We start from the raw sequence: 21,219 nt of genomic DNA on the forward strand, positions 1-21,219 counted from the left end.
ACACTGAGTCTACCACCTCCCCAGATGGTTGGCTTTCCGCTTAAAAGCAAGTTTCCCTCCTACCAACGCTTGCCTCTCCCGAGTACTGACTTCTGAGCAGTGAGCAGCCGGACCCGAGCTCAGTAACACCAAGGTGGAGGTGAGGAGGCGTGTGACATGCTGTGTGTAAATCAACACCCCAGGGAGCGGCACATGACAGCTGCTCAAGAGGTTCTGGCTTCAGTGACTACTTGCTGTAAAGTACGACATGAACATGGTGATGCCAGAGCCACAGCTTTTAAGTTAATACCGCATTGTTACTGCCGCAAAATAAGAGTAAACAGGTGTCCTTCTGAAGACGGACGGAGAAGCACCACACCCCTCCAGGGGACTCAGCCCTTCAAGGTGGTGGTATCTGACACCGCCTGGGAGGGGCTGGGGAAGGCGGCAGGGAGTGTGTGCAGCACTGACAGCATTGTGTTATTAACACAGGGCTGCCACCAAGAAAAATCTCTCTCTCGCCCTGGTAACAGGGTCAGAGAGGAGAGGAGGGCCACCGAGGGCGCTCACAGTCACACATCCACCACGTTAGTTTCTTGTATTAAACACAGAAACGACCCACAACGACTTAGGAAGCCAAGAAGGACGTGGTGCGGTTTGGGTGAGCAGCAGGCTTGCTCTGGACACACCGGGACACAGAACCGACACTTGTGGGGACTTGCTTTCAACAGGCTTCACTGACTTGCTCTTACGACTTTCCAAGCCTGGAACGGGAGAAATCTGTGGATTCAGTGATCCTCAAGGAGAAAAAGAAGTCCCCTCAAAGGGGCACAACAGAGACTCCCGGGGTCACCGTTCCACCCGGGCCACCTTGCCTGCTCTCAGCCTCCGCCCCCACCTTCGGTCCGTTCACGCGCAGAAGCTCAGCATCCCTGCAGCGCGGGGCGGTGGAGCAGGCGCGGGGTGGGGGGCCCGTCCTGGGGAACACCGGGGTTGGCACGGCAGCTTGAGAACCGCCAGGAGACGGAGTCGCAATCCCTTCCCAGACCCAAAGTCTTGACTTCTTGCTGCTTTGGCTGCCAATCTCCCTTCCCTCCTGCATTAATTACGTCATATGAAAAACACAGCCCATGTTCAACGTCTCTTTTCATTAGTTTCTTACTTATGCTTTAAACACGTTTCCACACCAAACCCACAGGCACTTTTGCGTGTGTGGGAGAACTGGAATCTGACAGTTTCCGCACCACATTGTTTTCTTAAGCTTGGAAAAACTTTGCCCCGAGTCCCCTGGGTTCTGTATCACGCCTTGGAAGTCCTTTCTGGCGCATGTGCGTCTTCACGGTCTGCCAGTTCGCTGTCGCTGGGCTTCACGCTGCATACGCAGAACGCTGCCTTCCAATAAAAGCATTCTGTCCACAGGACAACTTTGCACCAGGTACAACCTGGGGACTGTTGATGGACAAGTTGAGGCCATGTGGGAACCTATTTCTATTTCACTATTAAATAAAACCCTCCACCGTTTTCTGATGTCACATCTCGGGTTCGGAAGAGAACATGTACATTCTATGGGTGTTGTAAATTTCTGGTCTATTTCCCTTGCCTGAACACGTTTTCACCTCTGAGAGAAATGTGAGCAATGAGTCAGAACCAGGACTCCTGGGACCCGCTGGTCAAACTGTACCACTTCTTACAAGATCAAGCTCAACCCCTAAGCTGTATGGCCCTCCGCGTTGGGAGCACAAGGGAAAAAATAGCAAATGTAGGCACGTCTATTACACAGGAACTTAACTTGCGCTAAGTAGCTACAATGTAAACAGGGGGTTAAATACCTCATTTTAAAGTCCTACGCAGTTAATAACCCATAAAGTCACAAAGTCAGACAGAAGGAGCCCCACACCAAGCACGCGGTTCCTCCGATGAATGAGGTACTATGTTGAACGTCTTGGGCCAGCTGCGCTGGGCTCTGCTGCCGGTTCCATTATGCGTGCAGGTTCAGGGCCCAAATGAACAACAATGTAGCAAGTGGGAAGTTTAGGAATCCAAGTCTGCTGGCTTCAAATAACATCGCCCTGTTTCTCAGAGATGGTAAATGGTGATGTGAGAAAACCGCAGGAGTATCAGGAAACCCTAAGGAAAGATGCCATTTGTCACAGGGAAGTTCCGTTACAGGACGTATTTACTAAATTCATCCTTCCATTTGCCAAGTCCTGACTCTGCACTGGGCACTACAGTTAGCGCGGGGGATGTGCAGACACGTAAGATCCTACCCCTGTTGTCAAAAAGGCCCGCAGGCTGGAGGAAGATGACTCATGTGGCGGAATGCTTTCAGGGCGTGTGCTCTGACCTGTTCACCCGGAGGAGGGTGGTTGTCCAGCCCTTCCTCCCACAGAACTGCCTTGCCTGGATGGTGGGTGCAGAGAGGGGATTTTCTCCACCTCCTTCTGAGGTTCAGAGCAGCAGGAGTGCTGCATGAGGTGCTTCGCTGAACCCCCAGGAGGGGAATCTCTCTTTCCAAGAGGGTAGCTGCTTGTCAGCTCCTGCATTTTAACTTATAAAAAGGGCACTAGAAAGAAACCTGCAAATTTATGACCAAGGAGTTTCATTTACCGCCTGAAAGGTCACAGAAGTAAGGAAAAAGCCTGGACAATCTGTTTACAGAGGCATGCTTGAACAGGGGAAAGCGATAAACCTTCCGTACGAAAAGCTGTAGCTAGACTAAAGCTACTTGAGGAAAAAAAAATTCTAGAAAAGGAAGCAATTGGCAGAAAGCTAGCTAAAACCCAAATCTCTTCACTTCAAGTCCAGGTAAAATATTTCTGTGTTTTCAGCGATAAAGTCCTAAGTTTCTAAGGTTCATGTCATAGGAAATGGCTACAACTTTCCATGAAGTATTCTCGTAACATGATCCAACAGAAAGTAGAAGCTGAATAGATCATTCTCGGGAATTTTCTATTTTAGGAATACATGAACAGATTTCAATGGACAACATGTATCACGGAATTATAGCTCAAAATAATTTTAAAGAAAGAAAGTTTATCTTTACAAAAAAATCCTCTCCTGTCAATAAATGTCTGATAAGTAAATTATCTATGTGTCTTAAAATAATTTTTTATTTATGTTTGCTGTCATCAAAATAAAATTAATATACAATTCACTCTTTCATGTCATGCATGTTAGTGTCAGATGAGGTCAAAAGGTTTAGAAGAGTCGAAATATTGGCTTCGTGGTCATGTTAACCAGTTCCAAACCCAGTGAATCATAAGAATGGATGTTAGGGCTGTTTGTTTTATTTCTGTCTTTTCTTTTCTTTTTCTTTTTTTAAATTCAGGAAGCAGTTGTCAGGAAGGTGAGCACAGCAATTTTCTTAAATCAGCATTAACTAGTCCTTTCAATAACAGGCGGGGAGAATGTAGCTCAGTAAAAGTAAACAACGTACAGTTTGTAAACAAGCACCCCAACTACCTGATTTTTACAATAAAAGGGTCACTTCTCATAAAAGGTACGATGGGCAAACACTGGAGTTGGAGCCTCTAAGTCACCGCACAAGGTCCTCTGCGTAAGCAGACTCGATCTGCTCTCTGGGCCGGCCCCGTAGCTGTCAGGTGGCCAGTTCCTCCTGACAACAGGCTCGCGGGCCGGAGGCCAGACCCTCCAGATCAGCCAGGAAGATGTGAGGAAATACGCACTTCCCTTGCCCGGTGAGTTTCTCTGGGTGTTCAGATTGCTACCCAGTGGCTCCCCAGCAGTGATGACACGGACACACTAGTTAACTGTGGGGCGTCAGGAGAGCCTCCGGGGACGGACAGTCATTCGCGCGTTTCCCGGCACCAGGGGCTGGGACGATGGTGGCGGAAGGGGTAACTGTCACTCTCAACTGTGTATGAGCACCAGCACCAACGCCTACACAGCAAGCTGCTTCTTGTCAAGATGAATGATGGAGATTGAATTTACCTGTTTGATGGGAACAACCAAAAACACACGAAACAACGACTTGGCAGACATCGCACTTCAGCGCATGAAGGACAGTGATCCCTGAGGAACGAGAGAAAGCAAGATAATCCCCCAAATTCGCCAAGCTCACCGCACTGAGAGCGCTTCCGGCATCGGCATTCCCTCCCCTACGGGACCTGTGGGGCACCATCAGATGAACTGACAAACGCATCATGGGGAGTCCCAGGCGGAGGAGAAAAGGGGCAGAAAGAGCATTTCAGGAAGTGACGGCGGAAATTTTCCCAAATGATGAAAGACGTCAATCTTCAAGAAGCCCAGAACCCAAAGAGATGCGTGCTGAGGCAAACTGTAATCAAACTGCCGCAAGTCAAGGGAGGAGTCTTGAGAGAGAGAAGTGGCCTGCCACATACACAGAGTCCTCAGTAAGTTAACCGGCTCATTTCTCTTCAGAAACCTTGGAGTCCGGAAGGCAGCGGGCTCACCTATCCCAGGTACTACGCAAAAACCACCATCAACCAAGAATTCTGTGTCTGGTAAAACCATCCTTCAAAAATGCCGGAGAAATTAAGACGTTCCCAGATAAACAAAAGCTGATGGAGTTCATGACCCCCGAGACCTGTCCTGCAAGAAATGCTGAAGGGCGTCCTGCCGGCGAACGAAAAGGCCTCTGGACAGTAACTTAAGGCCAGATGAAGAAATAAAGATCTTCATAAAGGTCAATACGAGGGAAATTCCGAGAGGTGGTAACATGATTCAAAACGCAAATTCATTCTAAAAAAACTTCTTCTTTCAAGCCATATGGAAAATTTATTGAAACAGACCATTCTCTGGGCTATAAAACAAGTTATATGCTCTGAAACCAATGGGACTAAATTAGAATTCAAAGGCAAACACCTCTGGAAAATCCCCATGTGACTGGAAACCAGTGCTTATACGAACAGCCGGTGGACCAAAGAGGAGACTCAGACGGAAATTAAAATGTACCTTGAACTGAATGAAGAATGAAAAATACCACACCAGAAGTTGTAGGGTGCTGCTGATCTAAGTGGAAATTTAAACTTTAATTTAATCAGAGTGTTTCTAAACACCCACACTAGAAAAGAAGGAAGATTGCAAACCAACGACTTCAGTGTCCATCTTTAGAACAGCAACAGACAAGAGAAATAAAAAGAAGAGTTTAAGGTAATTAAACACAAAGAAAGCATAAGAAAGGAAACTAAAATCATGTGAGTTGAAATCAATGAATAAAAAAATACAAAATCAACAGAGAAAAACAAGGGCTAGTTCTCTGAGAAGATGACAGATTTATAACCTTTAGCTGGACTGAACAGGAAAAAATAAAGAAGGTACAAATTACCAGTCTCTGGAATAAGTTAAGTAACATCCTTACCAATTACAGAAATACTGAAAAGAAAATAAGCAAATGTTATGAACGACTTCATGCCAGTACGTCTGACATCTCACATGCAAAGGTCAGTTCCTTGAAAGACACAGACTACCAAAGCCTGAAGAAATCACCTGAGAAGTTTTGCATCTATTAAAGAAATTGAATTTACAGTTAAAAATCTTCCCATAAAGAAAACTTAGAGCTCATAGGTTTTCACAGGTGAATTCTTCCAAACACTTGACGAAGAAGTAACACAAACTCTAAAACAGCTCTTCCCGACCACTGAAAGCAGGAAACATTTCCCAAGTCTTTCTGTCAGTCGTCACCCCGAAACCAAAGACGACGCAGTGAAAGAAAACTACTGGTTATTACCTGTTGCAGACACGGATGTGAAGAGTTCTACACAAACTGCTGTCGATTCAAATTAACAACACGTGAAAGACAAAGCCCTCGACCAAGAGGGATCTGCCCCAGGAATACCAGCGTGGTTTCATATTCAGGAATCAATTCCCCACATTAACAGACTAGAAAAGAATGAAAAATGATCCCAACAGATGCAGAAAAAGCACTGGACAAAATTTCATCTCCATGTGGATTAAAACCCTCAGCAAACTAAGAACAGAGGGAGATTTTTGCCAACCTGATACAAATCTATGAAAGACCTACGACTCTGAAAAACCTACAATCAACTTAATGATGAAACATTAAGTGCCTTCCCCCAAAGCGGGAGGACAACACAAGGATGGCCACTCTCACTGCTTTAATTCTGCACTGAACTGGAGTTTCAGCAAGTCTGTTAAGACCAGAAAAAATCGATGTAAAAGATACTCAGACTGAAAAGAAGGAAGGTCAGCTAACTTTACTCATAGATGACACAGCCATCGCTGTAGAAAACACGATGGAATCTATAAAAATCGTGGAGAACCAATACACGTGTTCAGTAAGGTATCAGAAGGCAAGATTAATATACAAAAGTTAACTGCATTTTTCTGTGCCAGCAGTGAACAGTCAGAACAAACACTACAACGGCATTAAAATGATTAAAGACTTAAGTGGTAACTCTGACAACAGAGTTGCAATTCCTGTGTCTAAAAATTAAAATGCACTGCTGAAAAAACTGAAAACCTAAGTAAGTGGAGAGATACAGCATACTGCTGTATCCGGAGACCTAATGCATCCAAACCATTATATTCAATCTGAACCAAAGTCCCTGCAGGCTTTGCTGTAGACATTAACAAACAGATTTGAAAATTCACATGGAAACGTAAAGGGCTTAGAACAGCCTAAACAACTCCAAATTAAAAAAAAATGAAAGACTCACGACTTAAGTTCAAGATTTCTTACCAAGATACAAGTAACCGAGACAGTAACATAAAGAGGAGCAGATCAATGGTACAGGACAGGGCCCGCACATAAACCCAGCCACACGTGCGCGGACGCTCGACGTTCCGGAAAGGCGGTCGTGTGAGCAAATGATTCTGGACTACGTGGCATCACAGGCGAGACAGACTACAAAACCTCCGAAGAAAACACAGACGGAACCTTAGCGCGTCGGGGCTTGGCAAACTCTCCTTAACGACCACGGCGGAAGTGTGATTCACAAGAGAACAACCCCACGGCGGACTCGTCAAGGCTAAAACTCCGCTCTTGCAGACACACTGTCAGGAGAAGGATAAGCCACAGGCTGGGAAGTATTTGCAAAAACACACATCGGATAAGTGATTTGTAACCTGATTTCCTAAACAACTCTCAGAACTCGATTCTAATAAAACGAAGTTAAGATTTTTTTTTCAAATGGCTAAAACATCTTCGCAGACACTTCACCAAAAAGATACATGAGCGTAAAACCAGCTCCTGCGAAGACTCTCAGCCTCGTTAGTCATTCGGGAAACACATTAAACTAAAACCGCAATGAATTGCCACTACACAACAATTAGAACGCCTAAAACTAAAAAAAGATCGCCCATACTAAGAGAGGCTGAGAAAGAAACGGATTCTCAGCCTGCAGCGCGGCCAAATCTCAGAACAACAAGGCGCAGTGAAAGAAATCAGCTCTGCCTCCTGCCCCCCCGGCTAATGGTGGTAACGGTACAATACAAGGCCCATCCTAGAAAACACAGTCTGATCTGGGAACAGGAGCCACCGGTGCTTCCTGGGGACGGGGCGGGAGAGGACGAGGGCAGGACACAGGTTTACAGGGGGCAGGGCTCTCAGGTCCGATGGGCACGTTCATCACCGTGACCGAGGTGATGGTTTCACGGGTATGCTCCCATCAGAACTTACCAAACCACACCCGTAAACACATGCTGTTTGTTTCACACCAACGGCACCTCCAGAAAGCTGTCAGGGAAGAACCACCATGCAGCCCCCACCAGAAGTGAACGACGAGCAAGCTCGTGAAAACTTGCCGGATTTTCTCAGGAAAAGAGGCTTCTTCACAGGAAACTCTGAAGAGAAAAAGCAAGGCCTCCTGGTTCTCACCCCGAGAGCTGATCTCTCATCCCTGAGTCTGAGCTGGAACGAAAACAGAGGCACAGCAGCTGAAGCCACTGAGCAGGTGGCAGTCTGACCCTCCGGGAGCCAAGCGGCTACGGAGCGACATCGGACACGTGTCCGCAAAGCGCTTGGCAAGTTGGCCACGTCAGCCTGTCCACAGTCAGGCTGAAACATCGATGAGGCGCAACTGCGTTCGGTTAAAATCCAGGCCGTGAATGAGAGTCTTTAATAAGCAAGACGGTCACACTTTCCAATACAAAGTTTGACAGCAAAGAAATTGTTTGGTTCCAAAATGCCCTTTCTCAAAAGATCCCTTTAATTTTTCACAAGCTGTTACCTTTACTTGAAGGAACAGTCCATCTTCCTACCACAAAAAATTCTACTGGCATATTTTTGCTGTTCATTTTTAAAGCGGAAAGCACCTAAAACACCGTCCAGGTGTCATCTGTAGCGTGTTCATTAACACCAGTCATTTGGAGCAAATTTAGAAAACGTGTAACTGAACGATGCCTAATCTTTCTGCCGCTTCATATTTTGAAAGAAGAGATGTTAACACGGGCCACATCTGGGTCTGGGAGTTGAGGAAAAACCTAAAAATGTTCCACACTGTTTTGACTCACAAGGAGATAAAACGCAACGCTTCTAGGAGACAGAAAAAAAGCCGCTGGGTCGGGGGTTCCTGAAAGCTGCTGTGTGACCAGCAGTGCGAGCGCTGGATGGCGGGGGCCCCCGAACCGGGAGCTAGTGGGCAGACAAGTTCTAAACAGATCACGCTGGTCCAGCGCAGCGAGGGCTGGGAAGCGGGCTCGCCCAGGGTCACTGCCCAGAACAGAACCCTTGTTCTCAGAGGGCAGCCTGGAAGGCTCCACAAGGAGGTGCTCGTGCCAGGTTTGGAGGGAAGAGGAGGAAGGCTTCCAGACAAGGAAAGAGCGGAGCACGTGGAGCGGCTTCATGAGCCCGGGGACCTGCACGCGTGAGGCTGGCGAGGCGGCACCGGGAGTCGGGGGTCAGTCTGAGTGAGAAGGGGAGGTGACGTGTTAAGATGACTGGGAGAGCCACACACTCAGCTTCTTCTTAATCAGAGCCTCACGGCCAAGGCTTGTATGTGTCCTCCGATTTAACAGGACACTGCTCTGGGGCGGGCGCCGGCCCCCTATTTCACAGATGAGGACACACAGGGCAGACTGTGAGGTGAGGTCCTGCCCAGACACTCTGGCCAGAGCGTGGCGGGGCCGACACGCGGACCGGAGAGCCCTGCAGCATTGGTACAATCCTCTCCACACCCCATCGTAAGGGGTGGACGCCCCCACCCCTGACAGCAGGGTGAGCACGTGGGCAGGAAGACGCAGCCCCAGGTGCCACGTGCAGGGCAGCGGCTCCATGGACAGGACACTCAGAACAAGCCTGCCCTTCCAGGCCAGCTGGAGCATCCAGGCCCCGCACAGAGCAAGGAGGCCCCTCCTTGAAGACCAGAAGGAGCCCGCTCCTGGGAGCAGCCCTCAGCCGCAAAGGTGGGATCTACTTAGTCAAGGCTGCGGTTGTGGGGAGCCAGGCCGGGAGGTCTCAGGCTGCTGGCTGGACAGACATCCGGCTGAAGGCTCGTCCTCCTCATCAGAGCCACTGCTTTGCATCTGACGCCAGGTGTCACCTTGGAGCGGGGGCAGCCCGCTTCCCAGGGATCCTGGGCCCACACCACACCCCTTGTGGCCCCAGGTGACCACAGCTTGTGGGGAGTCGCCCAGAAGGATGCGGGCATTCTGGTATTTCCATCCTCCTGACTCTCCACTATCTGTGGAAGTCAGCTCCTGTCTCTCAGATGAGCACAGACGACGTTGGCCTGCGATCTGTGGCTTAATCATAAGAATGTTCGCAGGAGGAAACCAGGAGTCTGGTTAGCCTTATGTCAGCCGCCGACCCGACCACGAGCCCCCCCGCCGCCCGCTGTGCCGTCCTGCCCTTTAACAAAAAGGGAAGGGAGCAGAGCCAGCAGGGTGGGGGCTCCGTTCACATCCCTCAGCGCTCAAACGGCCCGCTTCGTGGTACTTCCCCCACGCCCTGGGCTGCGTTCAGATGAAGTCCTGCCAGCTGGCCTCCATGGAAAACACCCGAGTCTTTCTGTGCTGTTTCTGCTTCCGAAGCCCAGGTCGCTCTCATGGGAACAGGCACCGCCGCCACCCCAGGCGAGGCTGCAGAACCGTGCTTGGTCATAGCCTGGACTATGAACGTGACGGCTGACGGGCCGAGCGTGCCGAGCGTGCCAGACCCAGCACAGCTGCCGACGGCACGATGTCACGTTCTAGGGGACTGCTGGCTCCTCCAAACTCGAACCAAAGACATGCATGCTGGGGTCTCTGCTCCTCCTCACGTGTTATTGACGTTTTTATGACTCGTATAAAAGAGGATGAATATTTAAATGACACTGTACTTTTCATGTTTGTTTTTTCACATTTTTTCTCCTTGGTCACAGAACCATTAATCCATTGAAGCCGGGATAAACACAAGCTTTTCGCTCACTAGACTCAATGCATTTCCTTATCACCATGATTTATCTTAACAGGACACCGAAAGGGCACACAGGACAGAGCGCTGTGTCTTCATGTCACAGAGAAGCCTGCCCCCATGCGGAATGCTCTGAAAGTCCCTCCCACCCCTTCCCAGGGTTCGAGTGCATCTGCCAACAGCACAACTGAAGGTGAAAAAAGCAGCAAAACGACAAAATGAATTTGAGCAAAGAAGGCCGACCCCTGTGGTGCGTCCGGTGAGTGTTCTAGGGCGGGTCCAGGGCTCCGGCTGAAAGCCAGCCAGAGGCTAAAGACGCGGCTTCAAGAATTACTCAGTCAAAAGCTCATTTCAGAGCTTGCCCCACATAAAACACTCGTTACTCGGGTTGAGACATAAAATCACAGGTTCCATCGCTCTCTGTCATGATTAAGAAAACAAGTTTCTTCTGCACAGCACAGGGAACTATGTTCAGTATCTTGTAATAATCTTCAATGATAAAGAATATGAAAACCGATGTATGCATGTACATGCATGACTGGGACACTGTGCTGTACACCAGACATGGACACATTGTAACTGACTGTACTTCAATTAAAAAAAAAGAATCATTTAAAAAAAACTTATGTGAGAAAACAGTAGACTCTCCTGCCAAGCCCTGCCCCACCCCTGTCAGAAACTTTACCTGATTGTCTAGACGACTTGAGGTGAGAAGACAGAGAACCTGGACCAGCTTTAGAGGAGTTCAGCTCAGAATGACTTCCGGTGTCATCGTCACAGGGAAACAGTCAACAGCGAGCTGACACTAGTAACATCGGCCTTCCGTTCAAGTCTCCACGAGTGGACACTGTGTGCAGTGCTCAGTGCACGTCAAGTGAGCTCAGGACGCGTCTGAGGGCACCAGGCCCACCGCCAGGTCCCGCCCTCCACCCAGCGCGCCTTTAGTGCTTTTGATGCCGGAAGTCCACGGGACACAAGCTGCTTGGGACCTGTGGCTTCATCAGCTCTACCAGCCTCACAGGGAGGAAGACAGGCGAGGACTCTGGACACCAGACCAACACCTTTACTCTGGCCTCCGGTCCTTCACAGCATGATTTCTCCAGAAATTCCCCAGGAAACACAAAACCTCTGGGAGGGACCCAGCTGAGCCACCTTGTTTAGTCTATTTGTCTTGGGGAGACCTTCCAGAATAACAGCAGGAAGAGGGCTCTGCTCTATAAAACAAGCTGTGGAGTGCTGCTCTCTGTCTTAGTTACGTGGATTCGCCTGGAAGCTTTATTTTGCTGAAGCAGCTTCAGCAGAGTGGGCATGACATTTTTTATGGTTATACCCACACAAAACCACATATGCCAGCACCTCCGCTGTGGGGAGAGGCACCCCACCCTCAGACACACGGCCCCAACCTCCCTGTCCGTCCAATCATAACTATCGAATACTGAGCCCCGACTGCGTTTTGGAAAACTTGGTCATGCGAGTTCTGTGCACCCGTGGGAGGGAACTGCTACCTCCCCTCCCGGAGGCGGCCTTCCTGCCTGCCCCGCCTCCACGATCTCCTGGGTCTGCCGTCCGCCCCTTGCTCGCCTCCTCCGCACGCGTCCCTGGCTAGAACGATGGAGGCATCCCACCACAGATCTGCGTGGAGCTGGAAGGAAGCTGTGATCTCTTGGGGCCGCTTGGATTGAAAGAAGAAGTCACCCTAGGGGAACACGAACCCCCGGGTCTGTGCCCCATGCAGGTACGGGATTTCAGTTCACAACACCTGCGCACAGACCAGAGCGGCATCGTCGTGTTGGCCCAGGCCCAGGGAAACTTCCAGATCCCCCTGCAGAACAGGGCACCAACCAGCCCCGCAGAGGCACCCTCACACCTGAGGGACCCTGGGGTCGTCTTGCTCATGATGAGTTTTACTGAAGTTTAGAAGTGATGCGGGTTCTGATCACAGCATCGCTCAAGAGAGCAAAGATGAGGAACTGAAATCTACATGGCCAGAAATCAGGGACCGACTGTCTTACAATGTGTCTACACAGTCAACACGGCAGCCTATGCAAAATGACATGTTAGAAGAACATTTCATAACATGGGAAAAGCAGAACTTGCATAAAGCCAGTCATAAAACAGCATGTGCACTGTGAGTTAGCCTGGATATAGCCTGTGAGCTAATAATGGTTTTTGCATTTCTAAGTGGTTGGGAAAAATCAAAAGAAAAATAGAATTTCATGAAATGTGAAAATAATATGAGATTCGAAGCTTAGTGTCCAAGAAGTTTTACTGGGACACGGACACCCTCGTTCTTTAAAACCTCGTCCACAGCTGTGTTTGCCCTGCGACAGCTTCTTGGAAGAATCGTGGCAGAGACCAGAGGCCTGCAAAAGTCTGAACTATTTACTAACAGAAAAAGTCTTCTCAAGGTGGTTCTGAGTATTTCTTGTGCTTCCGGGCATCGGACGCTAGATGGCGGAAAAGATCCTCACACTGGGAGGGGGCGGGGGGAGACTGCTGCCCTCTAGAAGGTACCTGCATTTCCAATTAAACCATCCCCTAGAAGTCAGCCCTGCCAAAGGGACAAAACGTGCTTCTACGTGTGTTCACTAACGCAAGAAGTAAGTGTCTAGAAGACACCGAAAGAGCCAGTCTAGAACTAGTGCCTGTACTGAAACCTGGCATTTATTCACTCCTGCCCAAAATAAATACTCCACAAATCTGCAGCATTGCAGGGACTTCTCAGCTTCCCCCCAGCTTTACTGAGGCACGGTTGCATGTGAAATAGTAACACATGGAAAGCGAACAATGTGACAACTTGATCTAATCATCCCCTGAAATGACTGCCTCAGTTAGGTAATGAACACCTCAGTCACCCGACAGGCTTGGTTTTTATATGTAAGAACGCCTCACATCTGCTCCCAGCGCTGCAGGGGGACAGTGCAGTGTTGTTAACGCCAGTGACCGTGCTGCACCCTCAGAACTGACTCACCTCACACCTGAAAGTCAGCCCCTCTCGCCTGGCCCTCCCCCTCCCCCGCCCCGGCAACCGCCACTCCACTCTCTGTTTCTAAGGCTCGACTCTTCTGTTTAGGTCCCACGGATCAGTGAGATCACACAGCATTTGTCTCTCTCTGACTGACTTCACTTAGCATTGTGCCCTCCGGGTCCACCCACGTCGCTGCAAATGGCAGGACCTCCTTTGTTACGGCTGAGTACTATTCCACGTACATTTACACCACGTCTTCTCTGTCCCTTCGTCCATCCGACACCGCGGCTGTTCCCACGCCTGGCTCCTGAGTTCCGTGTGTCTGTGTAGCACTCTTCCCTCCACAGACTGAAGCACACTGCGAAGCCTCCAGGTGAACCCCCTGGATTGAAAATCAGGTGGGGTGTGTGTGTGTGCGTGTGCACGTGGGTGTGTGTGTGTGCAGTCAGTGTATCTTTTTTTAATTGAATACAAGTGGTTTTACCACTTGACACAGTTTTTTTTTAAGCATTGTACGGACTCAGCCATAAACTAGCTTGTAAGTGTGGTGAGTAAGGTGCATGGGTCACACTCACACACACACACACACACACACACTGCATCTTCATATTTACTGTCACATGAAAACTACCGGAAGGGGTAGCTCCTGAAGGAAGGACTCAAACCTGCACTGTCTGCGTGACATCACTCACGCTGACGCCTCGCTCCCACCAGACGAGGGGCGCCCAACACCCGGCGGGCCCCTCAGACAGCGCCTCACAGGCCCTCCCCACACCCGCGGTGCTCTCCCACCACTCGTGGGCCCGCTTCTTTCTTCTGTACCTTTCAGTTATGAACTTTGCCACAAGAAAGGAAAGCTAGATAGGACCAGGGGTGTCTCGAGGCCCAGCACCCAGTTCAGCTCAGTCTGTCGACGCCTCGCCCTCTGTGCGTCTCTCCCAGGGGCGACGCTAACGCACTAGAGAACGGCACCCCTCGTGACTGTGCACCTCTAAGTCAGTCACCACGCATCTCCCAACACAGCGACACTTCCCTGCATGTCCACACCCAGTCACGCACCTCAGAGTTGACAGGAATTCTACGCTATCCGCCAATAACCAGCGAATATCGAAACGTCCCTGTTTAACCTCAGGTGCCTGGTAGAGCTCTGCCATCGGAGCAGCATGCCATCCAGGGTCAGGGTTCCCACCTCCCCGCGAGGCTTCCTCTCCCCGCCTTTAAGCTAGGACAGCCCCTGCCCCGCACCCTCCACAAACACTTCTTTGCCAGGATGCTGGTTTTTGAAGAGACCAGACCGTCTCGCTGATAGAATCCGCATTCTGCACTTTTCTGGTTGCTTTCCTGTGGAGTCATTTAAACCACTTTTCTATCCTTTGTGTTTCTTGTGAGTCAGAGGTTAGGTCTAAGGGCGTAACAGCAGTGCTGCAGCCCTCAGATGCACAAGCCTGCAATTCTGCAACGTCCGGCGATCCCAGTTTTGGTCAAGTCGATCTGGGTCAATCGGTTAAGGCATCGACCACCACCGTACACGTCTGATTGTCCCTCCGCGACAAGCAAGTACCCGGGGGCTTACACTGCTGCAGCGGCTCCTCCCGGCACCTCCTCACGGAACGCTTTCCGCTTGTGACGAGTCAAGTGTTTCATTAAGAGCTGGCAAGTGGCCATTTTCTAATTCTGTTATCCCTTCCCTTTTTCAATAGCTGGTGCCAGCCTGCAGGGGGCGCTCCCCTCACTAGCTGCGAAGAGCCCAGCGCTCCTTCTGCAAAGTCAGAGTAACCGCTGGGTCTGTACCCTCCATCCCCATGTTTACACTAAGGAGTGGGGGGTCACAGGCGTCTCTAACTGAAGCCAATCAGATGTCTCTCCCCCGCCCCCCACCCCAGACACACGCAGACACAGACACACACACACCACGGCCTCCCGCATTTTTACTTTCACGCGTCTGTAGTCAGTCCGTTACTTCTGATGCTCAGTTTGTCCTTTGGCTGCCCTTGACAGCGCCCTCTAGCGGACGCTCTGACAAAGCGCTGTAACCCTCTGTCCTAAACAGCTCTTCCTGAGTCTTTTCCGCAGCTGAGACCACGGGTCTGTTCTTGGCTACAGACAGCAGCTTCCCCTCCTCCCGCGTCCGGCAGCCCCTCCATCGGAAGAGACCCCCTGCTTGCATCGAGACTGTGTTGCCCCGCACCGTCAGGGCAGGGACGGCTTCCACATCCCACAGACCTTCGCCCGACACAGCCCCTGGCACCAGGAAGCAGCCCTGTGGGCCTCGCAAGGGGGCCTCCCGAGGGCTCACACATGATCTGGCCGAGTTGCTAAGTGTCCAGCGACCTCTCTTACCTGGCATAGTAGTCGTTGGGGGGCACCGCCTCCTGGAAGAACTGGAACTGGTACAAATAGAGTCCAATCAAGTGTCCCGCTGTGAAAATAGCCAGCAGAACGCAGAGGCAGCTGAACAGCAAGGGGTCGAACGTCCGGCACCAGGACCACCAAGTGCACAGACCCAAAAACACGAAGAAGTAGACAGAGGAGGTCAGAGACGGCAGCATCATCCCTGCGGGGGGGGGGGGGAGGGGAGCGACCGTGAAACGCTGCGGCGGAGGGAAGTCGTGCCCGCTCAGGAAACGACGCCTTGGGAGATTTGTCACTTTAGGGAAATGTCACCTCCATAGGCTTTTGGGTAAAATTGATCACATTTTATTTATCAAATCAGAAATAATCGTATTCTTATTGTGAAGAAAAGTTACACCTAAAGTGACGTTTGTCCACGTGGGAAAATACCAGCCGAGGAAGCAGTTCTGCCCGTGGTGTCCGAGCCCAGCAAACACTGACTTCCAGCCCAGGAGAATCCAGCCTGTTCCCTCGCCTGCTTCCCTCTCTCTGCTTCTCCCTCAGATTTTCAGGAGCGCTTGTGTGTCCATCCCAGCTTTCCCTGATACCAGCTCCTTTTATAACGATGTGCCTCTGTTTGGCTAACTAAGGCTCGTCGTAGTGTTACATTCAGTGGCAAAGGCTCACTAAACCTTGGTCCCGCCGGACGAGACCGGATTTGCACTATCACTAAAAGGGCAGCGGGAAACGGGTCATTTCTGTACAGGAACGTAACAACTTGGTGTGGGGGGAGCATTCTGAAATGATTCCTCCTTCAAGTAAGCAAGCTGCACTTCTGGGGAAATTCTAGTCTCTTTTCCATTTAAAAATGTTCCTATTGGAAAAGAGTTGTCTCATCTGGTGAAATTTCATTGATGTGGTGCGTTAGGAAGTTCACCGTGGCTCTGGAGCAACGGGGAGCAGTGTGCGGCAGGGACAGAGATGGAGGTAACGTTATTACAGAACGAGCCGCCTGCAGCCAACAGGGAGGAAGTACGTGTCTGTGCTGGGAGAGGGCAATCCACCCTGGAGAAAAAAAGCACACCCTGCGGAGCCAGATCAGGACGACTAGGACCCAGGGTGGCAGGCGTGCCTCAGAAAGCCCACGTGCAGCTCTGGGTGGACACACGAAAAGGATCCCCTGTTCTCAGGTGACCACTGACAGGCGCTGGGCAGGGCCCAGCTGCTTCCGAGCTGCATGCAGAAGTGACGCCACTTCACAGCTTCGGAAAAGACTATTTACAGAGACCATCCGAAAGCACAAAACCCAGGGCTGAGCAGGAGAAACTGTGTGTGCGGGGTTTGCACACGTGGCCAGGTTCACAGAAGCTACGGTTAGCGCCTCGGTGCCACGAAATACAACTGCTTCCTCCTTTCGCAGGAGACGCTCACCTGACGAGCCCAGCAGAATCGTCACCACCACCTTCCCCGCGGTGGTGATCATGTTGCCGATGAACTCCTTGAGCCTGGAGGCCAGCGAGGCCAGCCTGCGCAGCAGCTTCAGCCTGGTGCTTTCCTCCAGGTCGGCTGCAGCGCCGGCCCCCTCATCCAAGTCCTCTTCGTAGATCAGAGCCTCTTCTGAGTCTAGCTTCTCTCCTCCAGCCTAAACGAACAGAAGACAGAGAACGCTGCAGTCCGGAACTCCGCCTCCCCGCCCAGCAGATCCTACGGTTTGTGAGTTACGGGTCAACGAGGTGAATTTCACCAATCGGGAAAAAATGCAGACAACCACTCAGCCACGGAAGCCTCCCAGGTCCCTGGTGGTCCCTGTGTAAACCCAAGGGGCTCTGATCTCTCCTGAAGGAGTAAACAGGAAGCAGCACTAATCACAGGGTCCCTGCCGGTGTCACCTCACCTCCACGAGCTCGGGTTTTACAGGCAGGAGAAACCGTCTGCCACATTATTAATAATCTCAGCTTTCACACACACATATATTCCTTTTCACATTCTTCGTCATCACAGGCCATTACGGGGCACTGAATAGAGCTCCCTGTGCTCTACGGGAGGACCCTGTTTATTTCATATACAGGAGTTTGTATCTGCAAGTCCCGAACTCCCAGTTCACCCCTCCCCATCCCCTTCCCTGCCCCGGTAACCTAAGTTTGTCTTCTACGTCTGTGAGTCTGTCTCCATTTTGTGAATAAGTTCATTTGTGTCTTTTTGTTTTTAAATTTATGTATAGCTGAATCACTAGGCTGTACACCAGAAATTAACACCATATTGTAAATCGAGTATACGTCATCTAAAAAGATGTCCTAGCAAATTCACTTTCCTGTGATAAACAGATACTGTAATTAACCTTAATATAAATTTATACAAAAAATCTGTTTACATAAAATATAGCCTTAGCTTTCAGCAGCCTGGGTGCGGTTCTTCGAATTGGCAGAGTTTGCCCTGAAGGGGCGGGAGATTTGACGAACGTGCCCGCAGCTGCACCGGGAAGGATGGGCCTAGTCCGTTTAGGAAGTCCCTCTTCTTTCTGGAGTTTGTCTTTGTTCACTGTTTTAGTATTTCCTGCCCGTGGGCGGATGAGCGGTCCCGGCTACTCGGCTAAATCAACTGTCACCTCCCAGCTTGTCCTTCCAGAGAATCTGCAGCGGTCCAGTCACGGGGCGTTCAGGACCTCGGGACCGTCCAGAGGTTTAGGCGGCGGCACAGGGACAGACGCGTACTTCCATGGAGTCCTTTGCACTGGGGACACAGTGGTGGGGTTTTCTTTGTGTTTTTTTAAAGGATACATAAGAATTTGGGGGCTAATGAAAATCCTTCCCTGGAAGGGTTAGGACTTTTTTTTTAAGTACTTACAAAAGTAAACCATCGCCTTAAGACAAAAGGAGCCTGTTTTAGAAAATGCCTGAGACTTGTTTGCATTCGCCCGGAGGCTGACTTCCTCCTGCCAGGACTGCAGCTGCCTGCAGGTCCAGAAGGGTCATTGGGCCAGTTCTGACAACTATTTAAGGCTTGGAGGGTAGAGCCTGGCCCCTTCGTTTGCCCATTTTAAAGGCTTTTTCTTTTAAAATGTTTTTTTAATTGCATGGAAGATTCTTTAAATTCTATAGCGCTTTACAATTCTCGAAAGTGTCACACACATGATTTCATACAATCCCACAATAATCTTTGCTCCCCTCCCTCCACACACGGGTGACCACCAGCTTGTCCTCTGCATCTGCGTGTCTGCTTCTTTTCTGTCCTAGTCACTAGTTTGTTGTATTTTTTATATGCTGCATGGAAGCGATACGATACAGTATTTTCTTTCTCTAACTTATTTCACTTAGCATAATACCCTCAGGGGCCATCCATGTTGTCACAAATGGCAGGGTTTTCTTTTCTATTGCTGAATAATAGTCCACTGTATGTATATTACCACAACTTCTTTATCCATTCATCCACCCACAGACACTGAGGTTACTTCCGTAACTTGGCAATTGTAAATCATGCTGCTATGAACATGGGGGTGCACGTGTCTTTTCAGATTAGTGTATTGTTTTTTCAGATCTGTATAAACATTCGTTCTTGATACACTTAGTTCAGATATTACACAATATTCACCGGTGCTGCCTGCAGCCCCCTCCGTGCCCCTGCTGCCTGGAGGAGGGCAGACACAAGGGGGCTGGTGCACAGCCAGTGAGAGCCGACGGACCCAGACCCAGGGCCCTGCTGCTTGCCGGGATGGGTTCAGACCACTCGTGACTAATGTTGTCTGCTCATGAAGCCAGGTCTGCAGGATGCATCTGCACCCCTGCACACACGCCTACACACAGACACCTCCACACACACATACAAACACACACACATACACACGGATTCAATTTCCGGGCTGCTCAAGCCTAAACACCCAGGCTGGGTTTGGGACCCCACTATGTTCCGCTGCAGCACATTTGCACTTTTTCTAGGAGGAGAAAGAAGCCTCAGGCTTATTCCTTAAAGCTCTCCTCCCTGTTCGGCCCTTACATCCCAGCATCACTGTAGGAGGCAGAGCAGGCAGGCGCAGCCGGATGAGCGAGGGTCTCCCGGGAACACACGGCGCTCAGAGGCCGCAACAGGTGGACGTGGCTGTGAATGACGGGCTGGCTGCTTCAGATTCTGAGGTCCGGGAGGGCCTCTCTGAGGAGGTGACACTTAAGCTGAGATCTGAAGGCCACAGAGTCACCCGCCGTGTGGAAATCCCAGGCCCGAGCCTTCCAGGTGGCGGGAGGGCTGGTGGGGCCTTCGGGGCGTGTGCAGAAGGAAGGCGGAGTCCCAACCCGGCCCGCTCCACTCCCCCATCCTCCTCCCGTCCTGTGGCGGCGGTCAGGCCGCCCGCCGTGCTGCCCCGCTGTCTGCATGCGCCCCCTCCTGGCCACGCCGTCCAGGCTCGCTCAGCGCGCCCCTCCCGACCCCGCCCAGAGCGGCCCACTTCCCTGATGACTGCTCACCGCTCCTGAAGCCGCCCTAACAGGATGCCCCTCCACCCAGTGACGGGAACCAGGGGACCTGACCCCAGGGTGGTTCCAGGGGAGCCCGCATGGTGTAGGGGTGGGCGGGAGTGGAGCCCAAGAGGGCTCACACCTTGGCTGTCTGTCCTGGACGTGAGTCAGGGCCGGCGGTAAACGTCCCGGGGAGGGCGGAGGCGGGGGAGGACCTGAGGCACGGCCCACCCTGCCGTCTCTGTGGAAGAGATCAGCACACCCAGGAGCAGAGCAGGCTGGGGAATCTCGCTCTGAGACAGAGGTGCCACGGGGCAGGCGGTACAGGAATCTGGAGTGTGGGAACAGTGGGAACTGGACAGGTCTGCCTGGGGCTCACCGCCTTGTGCACGGCTGTCAAAGTCAGGGTCCTCGGGTTACCTGAGGAGGACACAGACATGCACACCTGCGGCCAGTCCGTCTCTCCACCCGTCCCTTCATTGCTTCTCCCAGAAACGTCACACACAGAGAACCACGGGGAGAACCCAGAATCCGCAGGCTCTTTGCCTTGGGATGTGCTGTTCCCACCCCCTGGGGCCCCATTTGCAGGGTCAAAGGCCCCATCTCCCAGGCCAGCCTTCCCCTAGCCTTCTCCATCTTCCCAGAGCTGAGAGGCTATGGAGACCGATGCAGTGACGCTGTCGCTATGACACTGACACGCCATACACACGCAACATCTGTCCCTGAATGTCCCCCACACAACAGGTGAGCGACTCATTAAAGACCCTCCTCGAGGAAGGAAGTGCGTCGGAAACCCGCAGTCACCGCACTTGTAAAAGGAGACACAGAACACAGCCAGAGCTGCTGGGGCCGCAGTCGGAAACACACTCCTCCCCACGTTTGTAAGAAACAACTTATTGCTCAGTCACGGAATTGCTACAGATGCAGATTAAATCAAGTGCAGATTTCTGGTCAAGAACCTTCGTGAGGCTGGACAAATACGTCTCCCTGACCTCTCGGGCGGCACTGGGGCCCCAGTGACTTTTACAAACATGCCGCTGTACTTGAGGTTTTCCAGCATTTCTGGACCGGAATCCTTGGGGCCCTCGGTTGGAAACACTTTCTAAAGCTGCCAGGCGGAGACAGGGCTGGAAGGGAGCCCCTACCGGCCAGGCCGGGGCCCG

At 51.1% G+C, this 21,219-nt stretch overlaps 1 protein-coding gene across 3 annotated transcripts in view; it reads right to left on the reverse strand.

Annotated features, from left to right (window-relative positions):
* PIEZO2 (piezo type mechanosensitive ion channel component 2) overlaps positions 1-21,219 on the reverse strand; it is a 283,354-nt gene that overhangs the window by 111,428 nt on the left and 150,707 nt on the right. For all 3 annotated transcript variants that reach the window (XM_072949278.1, XM_072949277.1, XM_072949279.1), the window contains exons 6-7: positions 17,043-17,253; positions 15,621-15,834 (exon numbers count right to left, since the gene is read on the reverse strand). In XM_072949278.1, the coding sequence (XP_072805379.1) occupies positions 15,621-15,834; positions 17,043-17,253 (425 nt within the window). The remainder of the gene's footprint in view (positions 1-15,620; positions 15,835-17,042; positions 17,254-21,219) is intronic.

Source organism: Vicugna pacos, chromosome 24 (assembly GCF_048564905.1).
Source record: "Vicugna pacos chromosome 24, VicPac4, whole genome shotgun sequence".
Taxonomy (NCBI): Eukaryota; Metazoa; Chordata; class Mammalia; order Artiodactyla; family Camelidae; genus Vicugna; species Vicugna pacos.